The sequence below is a fragment of the Leuresthes tenuis genome, unplaced genomic scaffold (genome assembly GCF_036924035.1).
Source record: "Leuresthes tenuis unplaced genomic scaffold, fLeuTen1.0.hap1 SCAF_7, whole genome shotgun sequence".
NCBI lineage: Eukaryota > Metazoa > Chordata > Actinopteri > Atheriniformes > Atherinopsidae > Leuresthes > Leuresthes tenuis.
Window position 1 is genome coordinate 6,685,366 of NW_027325361.1, and position 25,849 is coordinate 6,711,214.

At 36.9% G+C, this 25,849-nt stretch overlaps 2 protein-coding genes across 8 annotated transcripts in view; one reads left to right on the plus strand and one right to left on the minus strand.

The window, feature by feature from the left end:
* The window catches only part of cp (ceruloplasmin), a 442,499-nt gene that overhangs the window by 210,831 nt on the left and 205,819 nt on the right, over positions 1 to 25,849 (plus strand). The gene's annotated exons all lie outside the window — the stretch shown is intronic.
* Positions 1 to 25,849, minus strand: part of LOC140311610 (discs large homolog 1-like protein) — a 106,762-nt gene that overhangs the window by 18,808 nt on the left and 62,105 nt on the right. For 6 of the 7 annotated variants that reach the window (XM_072389018.1, XM_072389017.1, XM_072389016.1 and 3 more), the window contains 9 exons: positions 25,253 to 25,306; positions 22,105 to 22,155; positions 20,199 to 20,323; positions 19,707 to 19,876; positions 19,151 to 19,287; positions 18,039 to 18,183; positions 16,890 to 17,022; positions 15,193 to 15,349; positions 14,366 to 14,468 (listed from right to left, as the gene is read on the minus strand). In XM_072389018.1, coding sequence (XP_072245119.1) covers positions 14,366 to 14,468; positions 15,193 to 15,349; positions 16,890 to 17,022; positions 18,039 to 18,183; positions 19,151 to 19,287; positions 19,707 to 19,876; positions 20,199 to 20,323; positions 22,105 to 22,155; positions 25,253 to 25,306 — 1,075 coding nt within the window. Of the gene's footprint in view, positions 1 to 3,568; positions 3,843 to 14,365; positions 14,469 to 15,192; positions 15,350 to 16,889; positions 17,023 to 18,038; positions 18,184 to 19,150; positions 19,288 to 19,706; positions 19,877 to 20,198; positions 20,324 to 22,104; positions 22,156 to 25,252; positions 25,307 to 25,849 lie in introns of those variants that run through there. The other variant, XM_072389022.1, reaches the window with a different exon arrangement.

Sequence of the window (25,849 nt, forward strand, 5' to 3'; positions counted from 1 at the left end):
AATATCAACTTCTCTCAGGAAATACTTACAATATATATATATATATATGTAATATTTTACAATATAAGTACAATATTTTTTCTGTGAGTTACTATGGTCTTCTTAGCTAGATTAATCCCTTCTGATCACAGAGCTGTTTGTCCTTTTCAAAAGCTATAACCCCTAACCATAGTGCACATGTGTAAACTTCTTTGCTGTTGATCACTTTTTAAACTGTAGCCTAACACTAAACTATTTAGACATCCTGGCTATATCTGCAATGTCAACTGCATTTTCATCTCTTAAGTGCATATTGTTTATTAATTGTGTCTACTCAGTGGTGACTTCTATTCCAAATTTATATTACTAATACTTTATAATACTTACTGTTTTGTATTTATCTGTGACATTTATCTGTACTTTTCCTTCATATCTTCCCTTGTAGAAAACTACTAGGCAATAAAGATAATTCTGATTCTAAAATGTTCTAAAATTCTAAAATGAACAAGTTGTTATTCAATCAGCTTTCAAGTATCACCCTCCATTTCTACCCTCTTGTCCAAATATGTTCACTTCTGTCTCCAAAAAGACCAAGATGGTTATGACCGAATGTCAAAGTCAAGGCGTCAAAAGGCAGTTCACAAACCTATGGTTCTGTTCACCTTTAGCTACAGTCAATGAATCATGCACAAACAATCACTACCAGCTCTTGACAACATATCAGACTTGTATCATCAGAACTCACGGTTTATGCTGGATATAAATTATTTATAAACACTTACTTTGAAAAGGATTATTCTGATAAAAACATGCTATGTTCATTGTCTTTTGACATGACATGATCTAAAATTATAATAATAATAATAATACTTCCAAAATAACTAAATTTCTATGCAAGAGAAGGACATTGCCACCCTTAGTCATAGTCACTTAACACTGATCATCTAATTGTTTGTCTGGTTGGACAAGACTGCTTTCAGTGGGCCAAACATTAGACCTATTTGAATCTCAGGGTAAATCTCTCAGATTCTTTTCAGCAGGCAGTCTGGAACAAGGGCATGATTGTCCTTGGTGTTAACCATGCCTTCCCTCCTTCCCTTCATCTTCCTATCCTTCCTCAGATGGCCTGCCAACAATTTGTTAAATCTGTCATGAAACTAAATGATCAAACAACTTAAAAAATCTGATGTGATTTTAGTGACATACTAAACTTATGTGACTAAGATGAGTGCTGTCATGGAGAGAAGCCATTCATGTTTGTGAGATCTGACTTTTTTTTTATGTTGTACTGAAGTTAGAAAATATGTGATTCTGAGCTGAAAAGTTCCATTAAACATGCACCATGGATTAACACAGTGACGTTCAAGTGGCTCAGCAGCGGAGTGATGCAGCACCACGATTGCAGCATTTAAAAAAAAATTCATTAAGCTTTTATTGGCTCTGTGGCTGAAATGTTACAGATGAAAGCACACAAAGTAAAAACAACTTTATCGAAAGGTGATTTCCCAAAAATGTCCTGATGTGTTTCACATTTTACCCTTGGAGATCTCAAAAGATACATAATTACACAACAAGCACTTTTGCTTCTTAAATCTGTGCATATTCACAGCTACAACAGTGAATTTTCAAACAGTACTTTCAATTTCATCACCAGAAACAACTGTAGATTTGTCTCCCTTGAATAACAAGTGGTAAGCTTAGAGTATCTGGTTGGCCAATCAGTGCAAAGTGCAATGATTTGCTCATACACTCAGCACAGCTGCCCAGTGCTTTAGGATCCTCTTGCTTATTGCAGCTAAAACACCCGAATCTCTGACCCATGTATTTTCTTGTGGTTATAAAAATGCCATTATGCGTCTTTAAGTATAAATGTTTAAATGGACTAGTAGTCTAGCTGACCACTCAAAGCACTACATGCCACATTCACTCTCACACTCATACAGCATGTCTTAGTCTATACAGCTATGTGCTTCCTACCACATTCACACACATTCATCAGTAGGCGACGTGGTGTTCAGTGTCTTGTCCAAGGACACTTTGACCAAGTGACCTGGGGAAGCTGGAGTTGAACCTCTGACCTTCTGATTAGTGAGTGACTGCTCTTTTTCCTGAGCTACAGCCACCCCCAAAATAAAAATGATGATGGAAATGCTTAAAGTGAAAAGACTAATTACAAAATGTTTTTAGCTTAAGTGCAATCATTGATTTTATGATAGCGGCTTAGTATCAGCAGATAAGGAAGAATATATACATTTAACCAGCACGTTGTGGTTTCTGTGCATTAAACTGTATCCATAATATCTGTATCCAGGGTAGCATAACTAAGAGCAGATATGTGTAATAAATCCTTACTGACTCTGCTCAACACCACACAGCTTCCCAGAAACCTCCGAACAAACCCACGGATGAAAACACTGCTGGCAAAAAGCCTGAAAAAAAACCTCTGAAGGATGTCCCTGCGCATGTGTGGTTGAGCCATTACTGTGGACTACAGAATCTAATTAACCCTGAGTAATTCAATCACACTCGAGGTACACACTGTCATGCACTCATATACTCATGCACACACACACACCACACACCAACACACACACCTGCAGTAACTCTTGAATTTTCCTCTTTCCCCTTATTTCTATTCACCCTTCCTTGAATTTCTAATGGACAGAGAACACCAAGATCTCAGCTGATTTCCCATGAAACACACTTTAATTTGACACTATGATAAAACGATTGAAATGTGCTGAACAAGCTGAATTCACCTCTGAAGTAAGTGTAACATGATCTGTAATATAATTACTTCTCAGCTATACATTTATTACAAAACAAGTGACCTTGTGCTGAAACATTATTACTTCTTTATTCCTTAAACCGTTAATACGGCATTTTGGCATATTCTATTTTGGACCAAAAATACCTATAATCCATCACAAACTGATGGATTAAAATATATCATGTTGCTGCAACATGGACCTGGATCACCAGATATGAACTTTCACATCATCAGCATCAAACTGTCTGTCAGGACATATCATCTCAATATAGCGTTATATTACATAGAGCAAGAAAGGAAAAGGAAAAAATGGAGAAGGAGGCTTAGAAAAAGACAGAATGAGTGAAATGGAAATAGGATGACAGGAGACATGAATGGCTAAATGTGATTTACCTTCGGTGTAGTGCAGTAACAGCATTTATGATCCACTGACATAAGAACTTACATGTATCAAACAATGGAAACAAAAGCAGAGAAACTGTTGAGCACTAAGTTGCTTTTCTTTTTGATCTAGAGAACAGCTGAGATGTCAGAGCTGATTAGTCCTGAGAGACAACGCCTTTGCTGACATGGATACAGCAAAAATCATTTCTGTTTAAGAAATCTGTTTAATCTTTGCATTATTTTTAGCCTTAAAAATCTTGTGATCAACCAAAGCTTGATATCTAATCACTATTGTTTCTATGTTTTCTATGTTACTTGCTTTTCAATCATTCCCAAAAAAATCCTAAGTTGCGCAATGTTTTCAGAAAATGGAATATTACCAGAGACAAGATGTTAACATGTAAATTACTTCAGCTCCCTCTCAGCTGTACTCACACACTGCTGGCAGGCAGGCAGCCTCAACGTCCACGATGTGATGCCGGCACAGTGGCTTTCGTATCAGTGTCTTGATGTGTGAGAGTGAGGTTCGATTCTCAGAGTGAATGAGGGAAAAAGTAGAGATGCTGGAGACGATCTAATGCCAGCTCCACGTTAGATTCAGCATGTGAAAGAGCCAGAGTGGAGATATGCGATTGTGTGTGTGTGGAAACAAGTGTGTGTAAGTATGGAGTTTATGTGTGGCACAGAGAGAGAGAAAAAAAAAAAGAAAACAACCCACAAACGTGCGTGTGTGAAATCAGTCCAGTTCTGCTAAGCTGCCAGAGAAACAACAGATGCTAACTCCCTCTCTCTACTACACTCCTCTCTTTCTCTATCTCTTGTTCGCTGGTGTGTTCATTTTGCTCCTCCCCCTCTTTTGACAGCAGCTTGCTGTAGGGCGGAGACACACACTCACAAATAGACACACACAGTGTTCCCTCAGGTCGCTCATGCAGGAAGCTGAGTTGATGCCAGGCTCTCCTGCCCTACTTTGGCCTTGGGAATTGCTCAACACACCACACACACACACACACACACACACACACACACACACACACACACACACACACAAACACACACCTACACAGAGCTGAGCTTGACCAAGCATTTTTAAAATTGATCTTTGGAAAGCTTAAGTAACAGCTTGATTCATATTTTCTAAATGGGTGTTGTATTCACTTTATATAGAAGCAGCAAAATAAAGACATTATCATTTACCTTCATAAGAACTTTTTCTAGTGTGCATGATTTATGTTTGCCTGTGTCTTCATCTGCTTCTATTTCTCTCCATCTCCAGCAGAGACTAGCTCAGTTTTCAACAGACATGAAACTCCCTGTGATAACACACATCATCACCACATATGAAGTTTCATATGATCAGCATTTAACGGTCTCTGTCATCACACATCAACTCAATGCAGCCTTATCAGATTAAGAGCAAGAGAGAAACGCAGAGAAGGACAAAGAAAACACAACATACCAGAGGGAGAGAGTGATGGAGAAGAGAAAAGTGAGGAGGAGACCAGGAAAAAAGAGTAGGGGGGAAGGGGTGAAGACAGAGACAAATAGCCCTGGTGCTCATATCCCTGCTCCGCTCCCCTCCCTCCTTTCCACCCCCACCCCACCTCCACTGTCCTCTCGTCTCCTCTTCTCCCCTCTCCTGTCCTCCAGTCTCCTCTCCTATACTCCCCTCTCCTCTCCTCTCCTCTCCTCTCCTCTCCTCTCCTCTCCTCTCCTCTCCTCTCCTCTCCTCTCCTCTCCTCTCCTCTCCTCTCCTCTCCTCTCCTCTCCTCTCCTCTCCTCTCCTCTCCTCTCCTCTCCTCTCCTCTCCTCTCCTCTCCTCTCCTCTCCTCTCCTCTCCTCTCCTCTCCTCTCCTTCCCTCCCTAGAGGAGCATTGTTTTTCCACTGAGCAGCTGGCCTTTTCTGCATTATGTGCAGCTTCAGTGCGAACCAAGAGAAAACCACTTGAGATTATTGGCTCACCTTTAGTGTGTGCATTGCACTGATATTTTCCATTAAGAACCTAATTTTCTCTACTCTGTTACCTGTTTACACGATGTTTACTTATGATAGCCTACTTAACTGTGGGACATTTTGAAAACACACAGAAAAAGTTAAAACTTAATAACCAGTGTGTCTATGTCCTCTGTATGTCTCTATGAGTAGATGACTATCTATAGATGATGTTCCCCCTTTTTCAGTGCTGCATGAAGGAGTATGAATCAAACATGCTTTCATGTTCTATTAGATATTTTATGTTAATGTTTGATTTAAAATGCACTTCTTTTTTTATCAGTAGAAACACTTTGTAGCAAAGTATCCACAGATCCCCAGATATCCAGGTAATTATAATTAAAATATCATAAACAGAAAGCAGCTGAGCTTCTTTTTTGGTCTTGGAGACATTTCACCTGTCGTCCAAGAGGACTCCTCTCTTCTGACAACTTTCTATGATTTGTCATCAGATCTGTCACCTGACAGATGGTTGGTGAGAGGAGCGAAGTAAATCATTCATGCACAACTTTTCGCCATCCAGATGAACAAAGAATCAGAGACAATCTCAGACCATAATAACACGTTTCTTGCTTTGTTGTACACAAACACACAATGGAAGAGGAGCAATAGTAAAAAGTAAGACCGTGTCTTTTCATCATTTAACAAATAAGGACTCTTTCAATGTAAAACTAACATTGTCTACAACAAAATTCCACAAAATATTTTAATTTTCAGATTTTTCCTGACTGAAAGCTTTTTAACTAACTTGTGCAAAAAATTATTTTTTGACTGGATACATAAACTCTCATACCTACATTTTAGAGTCATCATTTGTTCAATGGGTGAATAGATATATAAACAGGTGTGTGAATGTAAAGCCTAACTGTAAGAGAACTTTGCTTGTGAGAAGTTATTAGAACGCTTTTATGAAACTACCTGATACATTTGTAAAAACAAAAACCCGTTTTAAGTAAAAGATCTTTCACTTCGTAAGTCTCTTTTACAAATATAAAACACTCGATGCACTATGAGTTTCTTGCTCTATAAATAGCAGTGCTGGCTGAGGCTCATCTATAATTTAAACAGTACAGTATAGTAATCTATACTGGAATTGATTATCAGGTTGCAGGAGGGATGTAAGGAGAGAAGGGGACACTTTTCAATAAAATAAATATCTCAAATTAATTTGCTGAATTCAAGTAGTAATGTCAAAACTGTAAATTGTGGTTCACCTCAGGCAGTTGAGTGCCACTGGGATGAGGCGACACACTGCAAATCTCAAATCAGTGAGCTTACTGTTACCACCGACGCCTGAAATCCCCCAGATCACTTTTTGTGGGTGGTGAGTCAGACCATTACCACAGAAACCACAAACACTAGGGAGGGCAGGAGCTGACAGGAGGAGAGGAAGAAGACACACGAAGACAGAAGCCAGAACCAGGCAGGAAAAGAAAGGAAGGGACGTCAATGAAAGTATGCAGCAAATGATGCTCTAACAACTTTTTGTGTGAAAGCCCAGCAATGAAGTTGCTATTAATCTGCTGCATAATAACTGATGTACAAAACACACACAAACACACAGAAAGTTTAATAAGCAGGCTAACAGAAGTGAAGATAATCCTCTCTGCATCACCTCAGTAATACTGCTGACAGACACCGCCTCTGTGTGTGTTGTGTAGAAGTGTGTTTGTGCGCATGAAAGAGGTGTGTGCATGTGACAGTTGTGTGTAATCCCAGTGACTAATACTGCTGTGAACCAGCAGGAATTATAGACCCACATCAGGAAACTTGAAGGCACAGGAGAACATCATGCTCAAAGGTCACTACTGCAACATTTAGTCATTATTAATGAGCACTCAGATGTTCTTATGATCAGCACAAACAACAGCTGCATTGGACACTTTAGAGCTGGGAAATTATGCAGCGATGCAGAATTCTCTGTTATGTAAATAATTATAGTGAATATAGGAAATTAGCTTGAATGTATTCCAACTAGCTAGAATCTAAGCATGCTATATTCTTAAATATAAATGTATTTATATGGATTTCATTTTGCACTGTGTATAAAAGCTTTGTCATCTTAAGATGACACCTTCTTGTGATTGTAAAATGATCTTTTTTTCATAAACTGAATTCTCTTATGACTATAACATTATAAGCTTCTGGTCTGTTCAGACTGTTACTGAAAGTGGCTCATGGTGACTAATACTAGCTAACTTTAGAATAAAACTGCTGACATAACACACTGCAACTTTAAACATCTCACCTGTCAGGTAACTTGCCTTGGCTTTAAAGCAAAAGACACAGAACTGTCAGGAACTAGGTGTAAACTCAGGGTTCCATTATCCTGCAAATAAACCCTGCAATCACAAAGGAAACTTACAGCAAATGTTAATTTATACACCAAGGGCTGTTTGGGGGCTTTTCCTCTTATAAGTGCTTGAAAAAAGTTGCAACTCTACAGAGAACTGTGAGAGACTGGAGGCAAGAGAAAAAGAGATTGATATATTGAATACATTTGTCGTTTCTGCCGGACACACTGATCGTTATCTGATTGAAGTTTGTTGAACATAGTGTAAATAGCCTTGGGTATTATAAACCTTGCTATGATATGTGCTGATAAATCCAAACAGCTGTCCATGCTGCTGATGTAGAAGCTGGATTTAATTTTTTTCAGTTTCACATTTCACTTATTTTACTGTAACTTGGACCACTCAGGTGAAAAAGTAAAAAAAAAAAGCAACTGTTCAACCTCTAGTGACGAAAAAAAACTCGGAAATCATAACAGATATCTGACATTTCTGTTTGTTTCTTTAACTTGTTCTTATGAAAGTGAATAGAGACAATTATAGCAATTGCACATAACAAATGTGGTCAGCTTAAATAATTGTGATCATGTGATTTTGTGAAATTGTAACAGACATAAATATAACTCTGTTAATTAACTTGCACTGACAGCGCCAGACTCAGCTGCAACAGTTTTATTACTCGTGGGAAACTTTAGCATGTTAAAGTATTGTTGTATTTTGAACGATAATCATGATTAAAATAGTTATCATGCCCAATATAATAATAGGTTCGGGATTTTACATAACAGGAGTTCTATTAGACCAAAATTATAATCACAAATATAATATTAAATATTTGGCCAATGTGTTAGATAAAGCTGATCTATGAATACAAGAAAATAGCCAAACAGCGATGTTAGAAAGGACGACTTCATGTGTTACTCCTAATCTCTGCCATGTAAAGGGTACAGAAAAAGAGCAAAAAAAAAAAAAAAAGATGTATTGACAGATATCCGATTTCAGAACCAATAGCATTAAAAGTTATTATCAATCTTACAAACACAACAATGAGAAGGAAATAAAAGATTGACAGAGTTCACCGAGCTTTCAACACCGAGCATGTTCCACGGGTGCATTCAGAGTTGGGTAAAACTGCTTTCTTCTATGATGCTTATTATTATTATCTACAGAATGAGCTTCAAAATATCATCAACTTACAGACACTTCCTTCTTTACATACTTTCAGGGGTATTTTAAGAAATGACCCAATGTAAACTTGCTGCTGTTTTACATAATTTGGAACTGAGAACTTTTTGATTTAACTAATTTCTTTATCCCCCATTAACACCCAAATTAATACTATCCTGCATCATTTCATAATTAAAATAACATTTTAGATAGTTGCTTTATGTTAAACCTATAATGTGAAACTGTTATTATTTATCTCATGCTGCCATTTTTGACCACGACTCCTTTAAATAGGAGATATTGTATCTTAATGGGATCTAAAATAGGGTTTTCACACAAAACAGAGGACTTAAACTCAGTAAAACTCCACAGAAGTACCAAATAAAAAGACAAAGACAACACAATTGTAAAATAAGACAAAGAAAATAAATAATTAACCCTAAAAATTTTCTATTGCACTTATACTGTGCATTCTCTCATTAACAATAGGACCCAGGTACTGAAAAGGGCTGAACACCAGATGTGTTGTCTGATCAGTGTTTTCTATAAAACTGATCAACTTTGTAAGGACCATAAATCTGGCCTTAAGAAGAAGTTAACACAAGGATAATAATAATGTGTGCTTTACAGTGACAGTCCATTGTCCAGATATAATTCTTATTATTGCAGTTGGTGCGCCTTGGTTGAAATCTATTATTGTCACTAACATCTGAAGACAAAAAAACACTAATCTCTGCTGTTTGTAAAACTGTGGCTTGTGGGTTCTTATTTCCATTTGTTGTTACTCAGCTTCTTTCAGGAAATTAAAATTTGTACAATGACTTATTATACTGTGAGAACAAGATCCATTTTATCCACTCATATCTAATTGACCATGTGATGCTCTATTGTAAAGCCATTGCCCACATATGCTGAATGCGCAATAGCACTAGAATCAGAATCAGAATCTTTTGTGCACCCATTATGCCTCAAATGGCCACAGCACAGTGGACAAGACATGCTTTGCATACTCCTTAAAAAGAACGTGAAAATTAAATTATTAGGGATGTCATCTATTCCAATAGACAGACCTGGTTAAGTACATATTAATTGCCTAAAATGTTACGGGGGATGTTTGCACTTCCAATGTAACATGACAACTATTTTACACACAATCCATCTGCAGTACTAACAAACAGATGCTGTATCAGCTGAATTCAACTATTGTACTTTTTTTCTCTCAGACACACACACACACACACACATACATACACACATAGCCTTTCAGTTCTGTGCTGCATTTGGCTGCTGTGGACACCATATCTAATATAAATAACAGGAGGAGACCTGCACACACAGACAGTTTTCCTATCCTGGTGGTGGTTGTTATGAGTTGCTCTCTTATTGGCAGGAAGTGTTTGTGTGAAACAGAGGGAGCGCCGCATGTTATCGCCGCAGGAACGGGACAAACATGGACCTCAGATGCGTACACACATGCATAGTGCTGACCAAAGCACAGCATGGACAGAAGGTTTGATACACAGTTCATTCAACAGTCACTAACAAAGTCTGTGGGAGAGTCACGACTCAGATATAAAATCATTATGGGCTAATGGATTATTTTTGGAAAGCAAAGACTATAAAAATTAAGGTGAAGGGCAGTCCTTCTATGATACCTAATGAGTGAGGTCTCAGCAAGCATCCCAACACAACATTAAATAATGCCAAAGAAGAGCTGAACCAAACCAAACCAAGCCAACTCAAAAGACTCAGAGTCACCTTGGTTTTTGAATAGTTATTCGAATAGCCAAAAACATATTACTGACAGAATCGGTAGATTTATTAAATAAAACAAGGCTTAAAAGTTTGGTTTGATTCAATTTTAAAGATAATTAGAGATTATGTAATTTCATGTTGCATTTTTGTGAGCTACATGTATGCTGACAGGCTGTTTTATTATTTCAATACTATTTTTTTTACTTTAATACTTTTATACTTTTATTCTAATCCTTTAATACTAGGTTTAATTTGTGGGTAGGACACAGTCAACATTTGAATCAATGACAGAGAATGGGACTGAGAGCCTCAAATAGACATTTTGATCTTCTTAATTTTGACTTTCTTGTAACTGCCGTGAGTCAAACAAATTACAAGGGTTTGACTTCTATAAGTGAACAAGATGCAGAATTTTAAAATCCACCTTTGAGCCCTACATTCTGAGAAGCTTTGATATGTTTTTGCTGGAGTATTCCTTCAGAACATTTTAAGGGCTTACGGCGCTGTCCGTGGTGCTGATCCTACTTAACACCCAACAACAGATTCTGGAAATCCAGATCAAATTCCCTGGTGGTCCTGCTGTTATTCAAAAGCAGTGTCGGGGTGCAATAAACTTCAGGACGAACATCAGATATCAGCATCATTACATTTTTACTGTGTGCACCCTACATAACCCCAGTCCTCTCTGTACTTCCCTGCAGAGAGACAGCAGTGTATTGAAAAGACCCCTGGGTCATATTTCAGATTATACATGTGTAATACACTACTACTAGTCAGAAGGCTTAAATAACATCCATACACTTGTTTCCACTTTATCTTTTTGACACCTACGTGCTCCCAGTTGCACAGATTATGAAAGAGAGCAAAACAAATTACCATAATTATGCAGACGACACACACATTTACATTACTATATCGCCTGGAGATTATAACCCTTTTTAAGATCTCTCTGAAACCTGGGTGTCAGCTTTGACTCAGACCTAAATTTCAACAGCCACATTTATTTACAATCTTCTCAAGAATATTTCAAGAATCAAAGGACTAGTTTGTCAGTGTGATTTAGAAAATTGGTTCATGCATTTATCTTCAGCAGACTGGATTAATTTTTTATTACATGACTTTTATCTTCATTTTTTATTACAAGCCTTATCTGTGCTATATCTTAACGTCTGCATTGGTTTGTCTTGTTTTTTCTTTTTGTTTAATGTGTATTGTTTGTGCACTTTGAACAGCTCTCATTTGGAAAGTGCTATATAAACAAGGTTTTGTTTGATTAATTAAAATTCCGAGATTAGACATCTAATGAGTCACATGTCCAAACAACCAAATATTCTCACAAAGATGAGTAGCAGGAACCTTATTTTTCAATAAAAGGCTTTATTTATCTCTTAGATTAGTTACGACACAATAAATTACTCCCATACTGCTATATTACCTGTGCTTTAAAACAGATTGCAATGCTTAATAGGAACTATTTAAATACTAGTTCCTTAAAATAAACTGATCAACTATTTTGATTTGAACCTAACTTTGTCTCCTGCAATTTGAAATAGTAATCCATAAATCATGCTTGCACAACTTTTTAGAATTCATAAGCTATACATCATAACTTTTAGCTTAATGAAAGGATTTGGTCCATGTTGTACCTAAATGTACTTCCAAGACATTTGCATACTTTAGCTAATGAGAAACTATTACGTTATGACAGTGTCTAGTGCTCCTTAATGTATTTTGCCTTCTTACATATGACTTAGGCGAATATAAGTTTGACCTGCATACTAAGCCCTCATCTAAAGCTCAATTACTATGCATTATTTTATACAAGATATTCTGGTACAGACTCAAATGTTCTACTCCTACTAAGTTCTTATACAATATTTATTGCTAAAAGTTTCTCCCTCTTTTTTGAAACTCTCCACTAATGCAGTGCATGCACGATATCCTTGCCAGAGAGAACCTGATTTTTTATGACTTCAAAGCCTTTCCATATCAAGGCTATAACATACAAAGTGAAGAAACAATATGCTTCCAGCCATTCATACTTTATATAAATTCTTCAACACCTAAGGGTATTTACACAATGATTTTTGATGAGTCTAAGCACTTCAGTATTTAGCAGAAAACCTTGAATTGGCCTGAATAAATAAGACCTGAAAACAAGTGGGTCTATTTGCTTTTTCTGGAAGTAACCTTTTTTTAATTAATCTTTCCAACACACTTCTTATTTCTTTTCTAGCATTTTAAAAACTTTGCACTGCATACTAATGATGGATTATTGAAGGATTTTTATTTATTTATGTCTTCAAAAATAAAACTTCTTTAAATATCTTATGAGGTCCACTTCATTTTTACACAAACTCTTTAAGGACACGTGATCTCGTGTGTTAATCACTTGTCTTACCTATAAAATCTTCAAGCAGCTTTTCTGGAAAAAGTCTCACACAGACACATTACACGCTCATCTTCTTCCAGAAGAAACATTTCTTTAGTGAAGCAGGGATTAGTGCCGCGAATGCAGTGTTACTTTGTGTGTATGTGTGCGTGTGTGGGAACTAAGTTTAGGCCACCTCAAAAGCATCCCATTAACCGAGCCAATCAGCTTTTATAACCTGGTTTCCTTAGTTACAACCTTCTTACTCCCAGTGTACAAAGATCCAGGATGGTGCTTGTTCAGCACCATCCTGTGAGTCAGTGTGTAAAGTCTATCTTTGTGAGGACAGATTTAAATGTTACAACATTAGGCTGGAACCTCAAACATCTGTCTGAAGGCTTAGTCTTGGTTTCAGCGGTATGGTCAGGATTAGGTCTAGTCAAGCACTGATTGTGATGACTATGTTCCAATCAATAATATGTAAATATCTTAAAGGCTGGACAACATGTTATATTATAGAAGAGGACAAACACTGGTACATGCTTTTAGGACATCACTATACTGAATGACAATTCTGTTGCTTTATCTGCATTTTAAACACATTCTGACCACATCTACATTTAGTTTCTGACAGCATAATTTTTTTTCATTTTAGGGTTTTCACACAAAATAGAGGACTTAAACTCAGTAAAACTCCACAGAAGTACCAAATAAAAAGACAAAGACAACACAATCATTTAAAAAAAAAAGTTTTCTCGATGAATACATTTATCAAATATATCATGAGGAATTCGCTCATTATCATATCTTATGCACTATTTCAATACTGACACGTTTTAGGTTTTGATTCATGTCTTGTCATTTCCTATTTTATTTTAAAATACTAACTGCTCCTCTCGTTTCAGGTACCTTGCCCTTCCTCTTGTGTCAAGAGTCTGATTGTCTTCCCTGATTCCAAAGTGTTTCCAACTGTTCCCCATGGCTCCTCATGTGTTCAAATATTTTGCGTCTCCCTTGTCTTGGGCCAGTGTGTTGTAACTCATCACGTTCCTCACTCTAGCGCCTTTGTTCCACAGAAATCCATAGTCCTGAATCCTTGAGCCTGAAGTTGAGTGATCCTCCTTCAGAGCTATCTTGATTTGTAAATTATTCCATAGCCATAGTTTAGCCTTGGTAAGTTTTTCATAGTCTGTTTTGTTTCCTCCATTAAGGAGTGGTTTTTATTTCTTGCTAAATGTTTCATAGAACCTCCGATAGTGGAGTGTTGCGTCTTTGATTTATGGTTAATGTTTCATAGAGCCTCCGTTAGAAGGAGAGTTTTTGTTTCTTGTAACGTTTCATAGTACCTCTGTTTTCGAGAGAGCGTCTTTTGTTTGGTCCGCCTCAATAGCAGAGTGTGTAGAGTTTATTTGTTATCTTTTCATAGCCTTTTCTGTTTTCCTGCTAGAGTGGAGAGAGTTTTTGGTTTTGATCATTTTCATAGCTGCACCATCCTCAAATATAGTTATTGAGGCGAGTGCTTAAGGATTTTCACAGCCCCTTTGTTTTGCTCTGTCTGGAGATCCTTCGACTTGTTTACAGTGAATAAACACTCTTGTTCTGAAAATTCCCTGCATCTGTGTCCTGTGTTCAAGTGGGCCATGACAAATACTCACCCTCTGGTCGGTACTGTGCTACTATGGTAACGGTCTGTCCTGCGTTCTTCAGAGCTGCAGCTGCCTGCTCGTGTGTTGCACTGGACAGGTCCACACCATTCACCTACACAAACACACACAATTAGACCTTAGATTGAGGCAGATGAAGAGTAATATATGTATAGCATGCCTTCAAAACACATCTTAGTTGGACATTATCTCACACATGTAGCATTTTTGTACTTTGTCCTCTTCAATACATAAAGTAATCTTGTCTGCACTTGCATGCATGAATAAATAATATACTAATTCTGCTGGGACTGTCAGTGTCTTAGCAGTCTGAGGATTAAATCCAGCTTGACTCCCTGCTGTAGAAAATTAAACCCATATTTTGTTCTTGAGGAACAGAAATGACAGCTTCTACACATATACATCACCAATAAAGCTTTAACAGTCCCACACAATGCAGACTCAACACACACATCATCTGCCAGCCATTTCTGATTGCCGGCTGAATGGTAATATACAAACAAAACAATACCATTTTTAGCTTGCTGTAGACAATGCAAATCAATAAAATTATGCATTCTGCAAGAACAAATGTTGAGCTTCAGCAGAAATCTCATCGTTATTCTTGATTGTATGACTCAATGTCATTATTGTAAAGAGGCAGACAAACAAAATGTAGATGGGCTCTTGAAAAAAATAAACTGACAAAATAACTCCCTCAATGAGGTGCTATATGTAAGCTATGCAGTAATTAAAGTAAAATTGGAATCAATAATCTTAAAGGTGATGGCAATTGTGTTACAGTTCTCAGTGTACTTGACTGAGGTGTTTGCTCATACCGACAGAATGCGATCTCCCTTTCTAAGTTCTCCACAGAGATCAGCTGGACCCCCAGCAAGTATGAATGAGATGAAGATTCCCTCTCCATCCTCCCCTCCAACAATGTTGAATCCGAGACCTGTAGAGCCCCTCTGCAGCACCACTCGTCTGGGTTCCCTGGGGGCAAACACAAATCACACATTCACTGCATTAAGGTAAAGATGATGATGGAATCCTCCTTCTTTAAGCATCGATAAATCGTGCATCAATGTTTACATGTAATATGTAATAAAGGTTACAGCTCAGTGGGAGTAAAGATCATTTTCTCATTAGGATTATTTAACTTGTTCACCAGCAGATGTCAGTATTGCACTTTCTCAATTACGTAGCAGCATCGCAATTTGAGTTAATATGCACAATTGCAGGTGTAGGGCATGCCATACACTTAGAAAGATTTCATTATTTGATTCTTTTACCATTCCACACACCTTAAATGTCTTAAGGAAAAGTAAAGAAACACTGTTTCCTTACTTTTGTTACTGCTTCAGAATATCACCTTAGCCTCTGACTAAAAAGGTTCTAACTATTCATATGAAGTATTTGGCTGAATCAGCCACATGTGACATATCCACTCTGAACATTGTTCTTCATCAAGATGTGCTGGTAACTCTGGTTTTAGCACCACAGGAAACTCTGGCTTCCTTGCAGAATGCAGTGCTGCACTATATAATTATTCAGATATATAATGCTATATTAATTTGGGAAAAATAACTACTGGCAAATAATTTAGGCAAATATAAGTTAATGTGCTGGAATTTGTATTGTGGTAGAAAAGCTAAATTAGTGTATTCCTTGGTCACATATTACATAAAAAAAGTATCAAATGTGTCACCTGATGACACCAGTTTAGAAAAAAAAGAATGTAAAAATGATGCTCATTCAGTGGTCATTTATTATTATTCATCTTTTGCATGACTAATCAGAGAGAAAAAGATGAGAGAATAAAATTGGAAAAAAAAAGGAAGGGCAGACGTCAAAATGACCATCCTGCTGTCCGCCAGAAGCTTATCAGATTTATCATAATCAAAGCATCCTCATTGGCCCAAATGTCTGTGACGAAATCAGTCATATTCTGGTAACCAGGGTGATGCCAGTCAAGTGACGAGGGCTGTTATAGGCAGTAATCCCTCCATTAAAATGGATTAAAGACAGTAGAACAGCACTGAGTGTATCTGCACGTGTGTGTGTGTGTGTGAATATGTGAGTTGAGTTTTCATGCCAGGCAAACTTCACAGAGCCATCTGCCTTTTTCTGCCAAAAACACACTCATATACAAGCCGCAGCATATCAAGCAGAAAAGGACAGAGGTCAATCAGCATATATTGGGACCTCCACAACTCATATCATTGTATTCAATGGTTTTATAAAACAGCACTGAAGACCTTTTTAAGGGTCATTGAAGACCTCTGAGAAGAACATGAGACAAGCGCTGAAGGAAGGAGCAAAGAACTTTATAGAAGAAAGAAAGACTTTATACCAGGTAAACATTATCTGCCAAACTAACAAAATCTGCCTGATAAATAAACCAATTTGTTAGTGCAAAAGATAAACGTTAAAACGCAGCTTTTCAAAAGTTACCTTCAAATATTTAGTCAAACATTTGCAAACTTTATACTGAATCAGAAAAAAATGAATATAATAACTATTGAGCTCTCACCTGGTGACATCCTCATCTCCGGTCATGGTCCTGGGCAGCGGTGAGTATCGTGGTGTGGTCAGAGGGGCGGGGCTCACAGACTGGCTACCACTCATGTAGGGGCTTATATGGTTATCCTGGTGTGGGGAGTATGCTGGATGAACAAAGAACAATTTTATTTCATATATATTTCTTTTAAAAAAACAAATGGCTACTTCATTTACATCCTGAATTTGAACCATTGCTATGATAGTACTGTTTTTGGTTATGAGATTTACACTTATTGTTAGATTAATCACTGTTCCTACTGTGTCAAAACTATTGAATAAGACTTTGTAATTAAATATTTTACTTATACACTGAGATGACGAGTGCGTTATGTTTGGTTTGATAACATGTTTGAGAGCAGTGATAAATGTCAAGCTGTAAGATAAAATGCTGATTTGGAAAAATGGTGGCCGTAAGCCTATGAACCGAATTCACCTTCTCTGACATCAGAATTTTATAAAACAAATTGACAAGAGGAAGAGATTGATGTGGAACATATTTAAAATATTAACATACATATTTTTAAGCAACTTTAAATGCTTTTAAAACTCTCAGACTTTTTGTTCCAATAAATTGGACAATTAAATGGCCATAGTTTTCTGGAGAATTATATTCATAATTTCATTATTATCCAGAAAGTCTTATTTTTTTCTTATTGATTATCCCTCTGTGTCCCAACAACTTTGTTTCCAACTCTTTAAGATATTGTATCAGCATTTTAGTTACATTTGATGATATATTTATTGAGCGACATACTGTTAATACTACTTGAAAATATCTGATGTGCAGTGTGGAGTATGTGTTATTAATCTCTGCCACACTTTGATATCAATTCACAGTGTTTAGTAAATGTTTTGATTGACAATTTTCATAAAGAAACAATGGTAACACATTTTAACAAACCCTTTACCTTTAAAGGCTTGATAGAGGACATTTTACTCTGGTTGATTGTAATGATGACTGTCTGAGATTTTATGATTCATGAGTGAGTCACTCTGAAGTGGACTCTTTTCTCCACCTCACGGCTCAAGGAAAAAAATTTAGCTTTCTTCATGAGTGTGAACAAAAGTTTTAGTTTTAGTTAATAGGCATGTACTGAAGAGCTGTCAGGTTTGTACTCACAATTAGTGACATCAGGTGGAGGGAAGTTGTCGTTGATGAAAAGGGAAGTTTGTTTGGCTACACGGAGGTACACAACATCAGGAGTGGACTTCAGTGCGGCAACTGCCTCCTCATGAGTCACCTCCTCCAAACAGGAGCTATTTACCTAGAACAAAAAGTAAGTACACCATATATGTAGATGAACAGACACACACCAAACACAAGATTGATAAAATACCCGAATGCCAATACAAAAACATCATCACGCAGCTTTGTTGTGTTGCGCAAGAATGCATCAAAATGTGTGAGTTAATGAGAGGCGTTCATATTTGCAGTATATTTTGAACTGAACATCGAAGATTTTAACTGACAAATGTGAAACGAGCCCTGCTCTCTTTAGAAGAAAAAAGGATGTTCTTTAAGGATGTTCTTGATGGGTGCAAGCTCCTGTGGGGGCCACAGATTTCGCAAAGATTTCTGTACCAATAACATAACAGTAACCATGCTGTGCACACCATGATTTCATCCTGTCCTTTCTTGAGTCATACACAAAGTTTGATTTAATCTGTTTTCAGTTTCTTTTTGGTGTATGACGTGTTGATTATTTTTAAAATTTTTTCCACAAACTGCTGAAGTTACCTTTGACGTGATAATAATTGTCAGACTAAAGCATTTTTCACAGGGCCTCTGCAGGGTAATATTCTTTCATCGGGCGGGTGAACATGATCTAATAAAGTAGGCTATGCACTGAAAACATTTTATGAACTTGTTCATTTGGGGACAATGAACTAAAATCACAATTTCAAAAGGAGAATTATGAACTTGTTCAGTTTTAATCCGTGTCAACAGTTCTTATAAAGTTCTTATAAAGTGTGAAATTTCACAGTTTTTCATGGAAACTATATATATATGATTTGTGTTATGTCACGTGTGTTTTGATGCTTTTTATGAAACATCCTTATCTGTATTTCTATTTATATTGTTGTGTTAAAAAATAAATAAATAAATTGTACACAGTTTAACTACTTAATTTTACTCCTGATATGGACTATGGTCTACAGCAAATATCTGCTTTTGTGTGTACAATCAGAATCTATGATGAAAACAAGAGAGAGCGCTGAGTTGTTTCTTACAGCAACAAGTTTGTCCCCTATTTGTAGCCGTCCATCCTTGTGTGCAGCCCCTCCCTCAATGACTTTAGTCACATAGATGCTGTTGTCGCCAGGAACATGCTGGTTTCCAACACCACCTGCTATACTGAATCCTAAACCTGAAAGAAAACATCGATGGGTCAGATTTCTACTCTTTATCAAGTTACTGGAGAACATTCTTAACATGAGATATCTTCTTTTGGGTCTTTTATGGCTTGAATAGTTCCAGTTGCTCAATCATTCCTCTCGCCTCCCCGCTCAGTCATTTTATTGCACATTTGCTGCTTAAACATGTCAATTATGAGACAATTCTAGCCCACTGCTAAACATTGTACAGTTTTACTTTAAAGCATCAGCTGATACGTTAATTTCTAAAACATTTCTTAAAAAAAAATCAACACTAAACCTCATCGCCTATTCGAAATGTGAAATCCAAGGTCCTAATATAGTACCAAAACAACTAAACTATAGTATATATATATATATGTGTGTTAAAACTCAAAGACCCCAAATCAATGTGCATGTATCATTTTCTTACCTTTGGGCCCTTTGACCAGTTTGATATCCATGACTCTCTCAGCAAGGCTCCTCCTGCGTCGTATACACAATCGGACCAGACCTCCGGCCTCCTTCAGTGCCTCCACAGCCCCGCTGTGAGTTACCTCCCGAACATCCGTCTCGTTCACCCGGACTATACAGTCATTAACCCTGCACAGTAACATCACATACAGTAGAGAAATTCTTTGACTTGTAAATGGAGATAACTGAGGAGAAGCAAAACATTCTAAGTCATTTTCTGTTATTCGACCAATAAAGGGACAAAATTATAAAGAGGACACTTTTGGTAACTTTACTTTATTATGAAAAATTATTAAAAAGGTTAACGAACATTGGAGACCTCATTAATAGATGAGTAAAGTAAAATAAGACTCTATTCCGTTAAAATGCAAAACTCTTAGGAACTAGATTTTCTGTAGTAAGTCAAGTGTGATGTCATACAGGAACAAAAAACAAGTGTCTGTGTTTGTACCTGAGTCGTCCATTCTGTGCTGCTGCTCCTCCCGGTATAATCTTGGTGATGAAGATCGAGGGGTCCTCTCCAATGTGGGGGTTATCGGTGCCTCCAGCAATACTAAACCCCAGGCCTGAGTTACCCTAAACATACACACAGATACAAGGAGTGTCTGAATGCTGAAAAAATCAACATCCTCTGAGCATTATTACCGGTTTGAAAATATCACTTGTAGTGAGTGAAGCTACTTTCCGTGCAATTGCTGACAGTCTAGGATTGAATTTACAAAAGCATTGATTGTATATATCACCCAGAGGCCAGACACATTTTTTGCAGAGAGGACATATTATTCTTCTGCCAAAGTTACAAAGCTCATACTCCACACCAGAAGAAGTTATTCTCTCCCAAAGGAGACACAGCTCCTGAACTGCCTGGAATACTTGCAATCAAGACTCACTTGTCCACATCTCCATGAAACACATTTGAAATATGCCTGTCAAGTGGGTCGTTTGGCACACATAAGAAAAAAAAAAAACAATAGGCTGCTTCCTCACACTCCATGATTTTTGACGAATCATCGCAGATTTGGCCTTTAGGGAGGAGGGACTTAAAGAGACAGAAGCTAAGACAAAGTATTAAGCAGAGTATTTCAGAATGAATGAGGCAGAGATGCTTCAGCAGTGTGAAAAAAAGTTTCTGCGAGTTAGGTTACATAGGGTCCTGTTAGTCATACTGGAGTAACGTCTTCCCTTAGCTGAGTGTAATGTGTCCATAAGATGAATCCTTCTTGTTACCAAAACCTAACACATTATTAATATACTTCTATATTGCATCTAATATACCAAATAGAATTTCTCCAAATCTTAATTATCACCAAAAACCACCGACAACCTCTAAATGCTATTTGCTTACCAGCTTCATTCAATATCATCCAAATTCTTAATTCTTGGCAAACTAATAAACATAATATGAACAAATAGCATGTCCAACACATAACATATCAATCCTGTTACCTCTACACACACAGCAAACACATTATCTGAAGACATTCATTGCTTGGTGCCTCATTCACTCACTACTCATGCTCTGTCATGGGCTTCAAGCTAGAGTAATGTCTGCGCTTGTGTGTGCGTGTATGTCCATGGTGACTTTAAAGCAGATCCAGTCAAGCGGACAGAACCAGGTCACAGGAGAAAAGAGTGATGGAGAGAGACTGGGCTACAGCCTCAGGGGTAAGAGAAAGGGGAATATAATGAGAGAAGAGGGGTTTTAGAGGGCCAGGAAAGGAAAGTAGGGAAGGATGGACAAGAAATGGAGAGGACAAAGAAAGTCAGCAGAATCAGATCAATGCTCTGGCTGAGTAAGGGAAAAGAAGAATGATGCGATGATGGTCGAGGGGAAAGATAATGGAGGATTAAGACAGCTGATACAGGGCAAATGGAAGTTTTATTTCTAAATCTATGTGGCTGTAAAACCTCATCTCTTTTAAACTAACATTTTAATGGTACTATATGCCCCTTCAAAATGTTTGACTTTCTAAAAGAACATTAAAATAATCACCTTAATTCATTATGTGGCACACACGCATCTGTTCATGACAACTTTAAAGGGCGCTAATGATTCAATCAGCATCCTACTGGAGCAAACAGTGCATAAACAAACAACTGGATGTTTTAAGGGTCACACTGCAGAGCAATAATCAAGATTAAGCAACACTTTAATCTAAATATTAGCTCATAATAACTGTACAATTTTCAAATTTCAACTTTTAATTTAATTTGTAATAATAAGATAGTTAAAACTTATCTTTTCTTTTCTGCTCTTGGCAGTTCTAATTGATTTTCTTGTGATTATGTGAGTAAGTACTTCTGTAGTGTGTACAGCAGAAACATATTTTGATGGTGTGTATGCTGCAATGTTTTACCCGCTCCAGTGTGATTTCTTCATACTCATAGTCTGCTTCTGTTCCATTGACCTGTCAGAAACAGAGGAACAGGGGGAAAATAAATACCAAATACTGAAAAGATTGTAATCACTTTCACCACTTCAGTAAAAATGTATAAGTATAAGTTGCAATATACACACACATATGTATATATAGATAGATATTATTATCTGATATATATCTATCTATCTATTAGGACTGTCAAACGATTATTATTTTTTTAATCACGATTAATCAAATCTCTTCCACAGTTAACTCAGGATTAATTTCTATATTAAAAATATAGACTTAGAATCAAATAAACACAAAGACAAAATGTCTTTCATCTTTTATTTCTTCTTTTAAATGAAAAAATCCATTGTAGGCCCACTTGACATGTTCATTTCAAAAACACAGCACATAAAATGCCACAACAATCTGGTCTTAAAACTGAAGCGGTAGTAGACAACAAACGTATCAACACATCAGATTCAGAACTCTGAGCTCTTTGTGACTTTTCTCCTATTTATTAAACCAATTGCTCAAATAAATCCCTACGATCAAATAAATGAACGTGTTCATTTTTTTAAATTAATCACATCGCCATTAACGCGTTAACTGTGACAAACCTAATATATATTTTGATAAATAAATAGGCTGAAACTACTCGAGAAACTCCAATCACTCAAACAAAAAAATACGTTTTTGTTAGTTGAGTAGGATATAAATAGAAAACATAGAGCTGAGGCCTGAGCTCAAAGCACTTTTTAATTTTTTGTCCTGTATTTTTTCAAAATAGGAACATATATAAATGTATATGCCCTCAAGCACATCACATGTCCCTTTTAAACATCAGGAGGCATTTAGGAGCTTCAGGATTCAAATCTGAATGGAGACAATTATCTTTCTTAGCCAAATCAGATAATTTAAAAGTCTTATTTTTGAAAAACAGGAGGAAACACTGCTGCAAAACTCTTCCAACAGAGCCAAGAGAGGATCGCACTTTACTACAGTTTTATAATCTCTTCATTGTTTTTCTAGGATTTTTTTCACTGACTTAGTAATAGACTGTAGTTGTGGGTTTTGCATGCAGAAACCCCCCACATTTCAGACTTGTTAAATCTTCTACTCAGAACCCGATTCATAAACCAGGGAATCATTCCTTTCAAACAGTGGTAGCTTGACTGCTGAACGCACCTCTCTTATTTTACAACTTTTAGAATCGAAAAACCAGCTGAAGAGTTTTTTTTTCGTTTTTTTAAGTGACAGAGCTGCTATGTATGTGCAATATTTTGTTTATTTTTCGACTATTGATGTTGTTGTTTCAATGATTTAGAGTATTCTATTGTTAAGTTTATCTGAGAAATATGCTGTATAAGTAAACCTCACTCGCTTAATCCAAAGGCTGACATGATTATCTGATTGTTTATGCACTGATCAGGTCAGTCAAGCCACAACAAAAATCAGAAATGTGAGTTTACAACATTCATGAATGACGCACAAATCCCAAAGATTTAACTTGTAATGCGTACTTAATGATGATGCATGTCTGATGTCATATTTAAGAGCATCCCTGCTGAATTTCCCATGAGCCAATCAAAATGCTCCACCTGAACTGCCCTCACGATAAAGCATATTAACATCTACAGTACATTTTCGGACAGCATGAAAAGGGCACAGAGATAAATCTGATAAGACCATCATATATGCTGTGCTCCACCCAGTTTATAATGTTTTGTGTGTCAGATACAGCTGCTGCAGGCGAGCACTCCCACACACAAACACTGTGGTCGACTGGCATCCCAGTGGCCCGTGTAATCCGCCTGGCTGTAATCTGTGTCTCTGTGAAGTCAGATTAGTTTAGATTTTGAATTTCTGCTCTTTTAAACCGAGGACATAGCTGTCTGACAACTACCATGTACTGTACTGTGCGTCTGCGATTATAACAAAACACACTCTTTAGATTCAGACTGGGTGGCATCTGGTTATAAACTAAATCAGTTTACTGAGGGCATGATGAGAGGCAGATGTGTGTTCAAATGTGTCCCTATTTTGCATAATATTTTTGCCCTAAAGTAACCTTGGCTTTATAAGTAGTATCAGTGAACACTGATCCAGCTTAATTGTTGAAAAAAATTTTCTGCTCGTGTTTTATTTCAGTTTTAGTTCAGAAAGGAGTAATTCACAATAATTATATCACAAACTTATCCAACAACAGAACACAGGGATTCTCGCCAGCAGCTGGCTACCAGTAAGATAACATCTGGATTCATTAAATTCAAGACTGAGAGTTTTTTCAAACTAGGAAGCTAAAATGGTGTAAAAAAATAGTCAAATAGATACATAGTCTCAGTTGAAAGTTGAGGCTAATAGAAAAAAAAATAAAATCACCCCACATATTACATTATTGCTTGCACTGTTTTTAGAAAAAAAAAGATTTGTTATAAGTAAGGTGCATGATTTTAGAATCCCATAACACAATTAGAAATATATTGATTGTACTATGAAAGTGTTTTATATATTTTGCAGGAGAGGGAAACTCACAGACTTGTGTCACACCTGGGTTTCCTGTCTCTGCTGACACTGTCAAAAATTATTCTTTACAATAAAAGTATGTCAACATCTCAAGGTCTGTGATTGGTCTGTAAGGCCTGGTTGATTTTTGGGCCAACTGTATCCAGTGACTGTAATGTAAACCAATACTGATAACGTGGAGCAAATCAAATACAGGCAAAGTCATGTCTAAATTGAAGTAATACAAGAAATGAAAATGTATTTTATCAAGTGCATCTCTAGTTCCTTTAAAAAACTTTAGCTTTGATGACTGTAAAATTTATTAGAAAAATCAGAAATAAAATGTATTCAGGTTAAAACTACCACAACATTACAATGCATTCTACTTATTGATGTGTGCTCTGAGCCTCAAAAGAGGCGCTGTGGTCCACACACAGCCACTAAGATCTAATTCAATGCTTCTGTTGAATCAGTGTGAGTAAACATTTTTGTTTTTTCTCAGGAACATTCTCAAAAAAGAATTAGGGACACAAAAAATGTTGTATATCAAGAATTGGCCACTGAGAGGTTAAAGTAGGGTGTGATTTAAGCAATTAATGAAACCTTGCATCAACATCTTTGAAGCAGTACTCACATATGGCGGCGTGTCGACGCTGTCGGTGTTGACCACCACTGGAGGGGGGTTGGCCTGAAAACAAAAACAGCAGAATTATTAATGACTTTTATTCAAGTAATATTACAATGAAAAAGAAGCTCGAGAACCACCATGAGACTTAAACAGAAAGCAGAGGTTATGACTTACTCGTCTCAGGTTTTGGTACAGCATGTTGAGTACATCTGCTATGGATTACCACCATGAAGCGACTGCATACACCGCATGACATACTGCACAGCCCTTTTAGTGGACAGTACTAATGTATCACACTGCAAACCACACTATGTAACACTTTTATCAAACTCTGCTCTACTGCCATAAAGTACTCTTTGCAATTCAGTGCTGCACTACAAAGCACTCTAACACCCTTTAATGATACATTTCTAATAGAATTCTAATAGCAGAACAACGTACTGCATGATTTTATGACACTATATAATGTAACACTATCATACTGTATATGTTGACCAAACTGAATCTCTGAAATTAAGCCAACATTCTATCAGAATTTAGTACAGTGATCATCTGCAATTGATGATCTGCCATCTCTCCTCTCTCCACTGCACAGTATCTCCT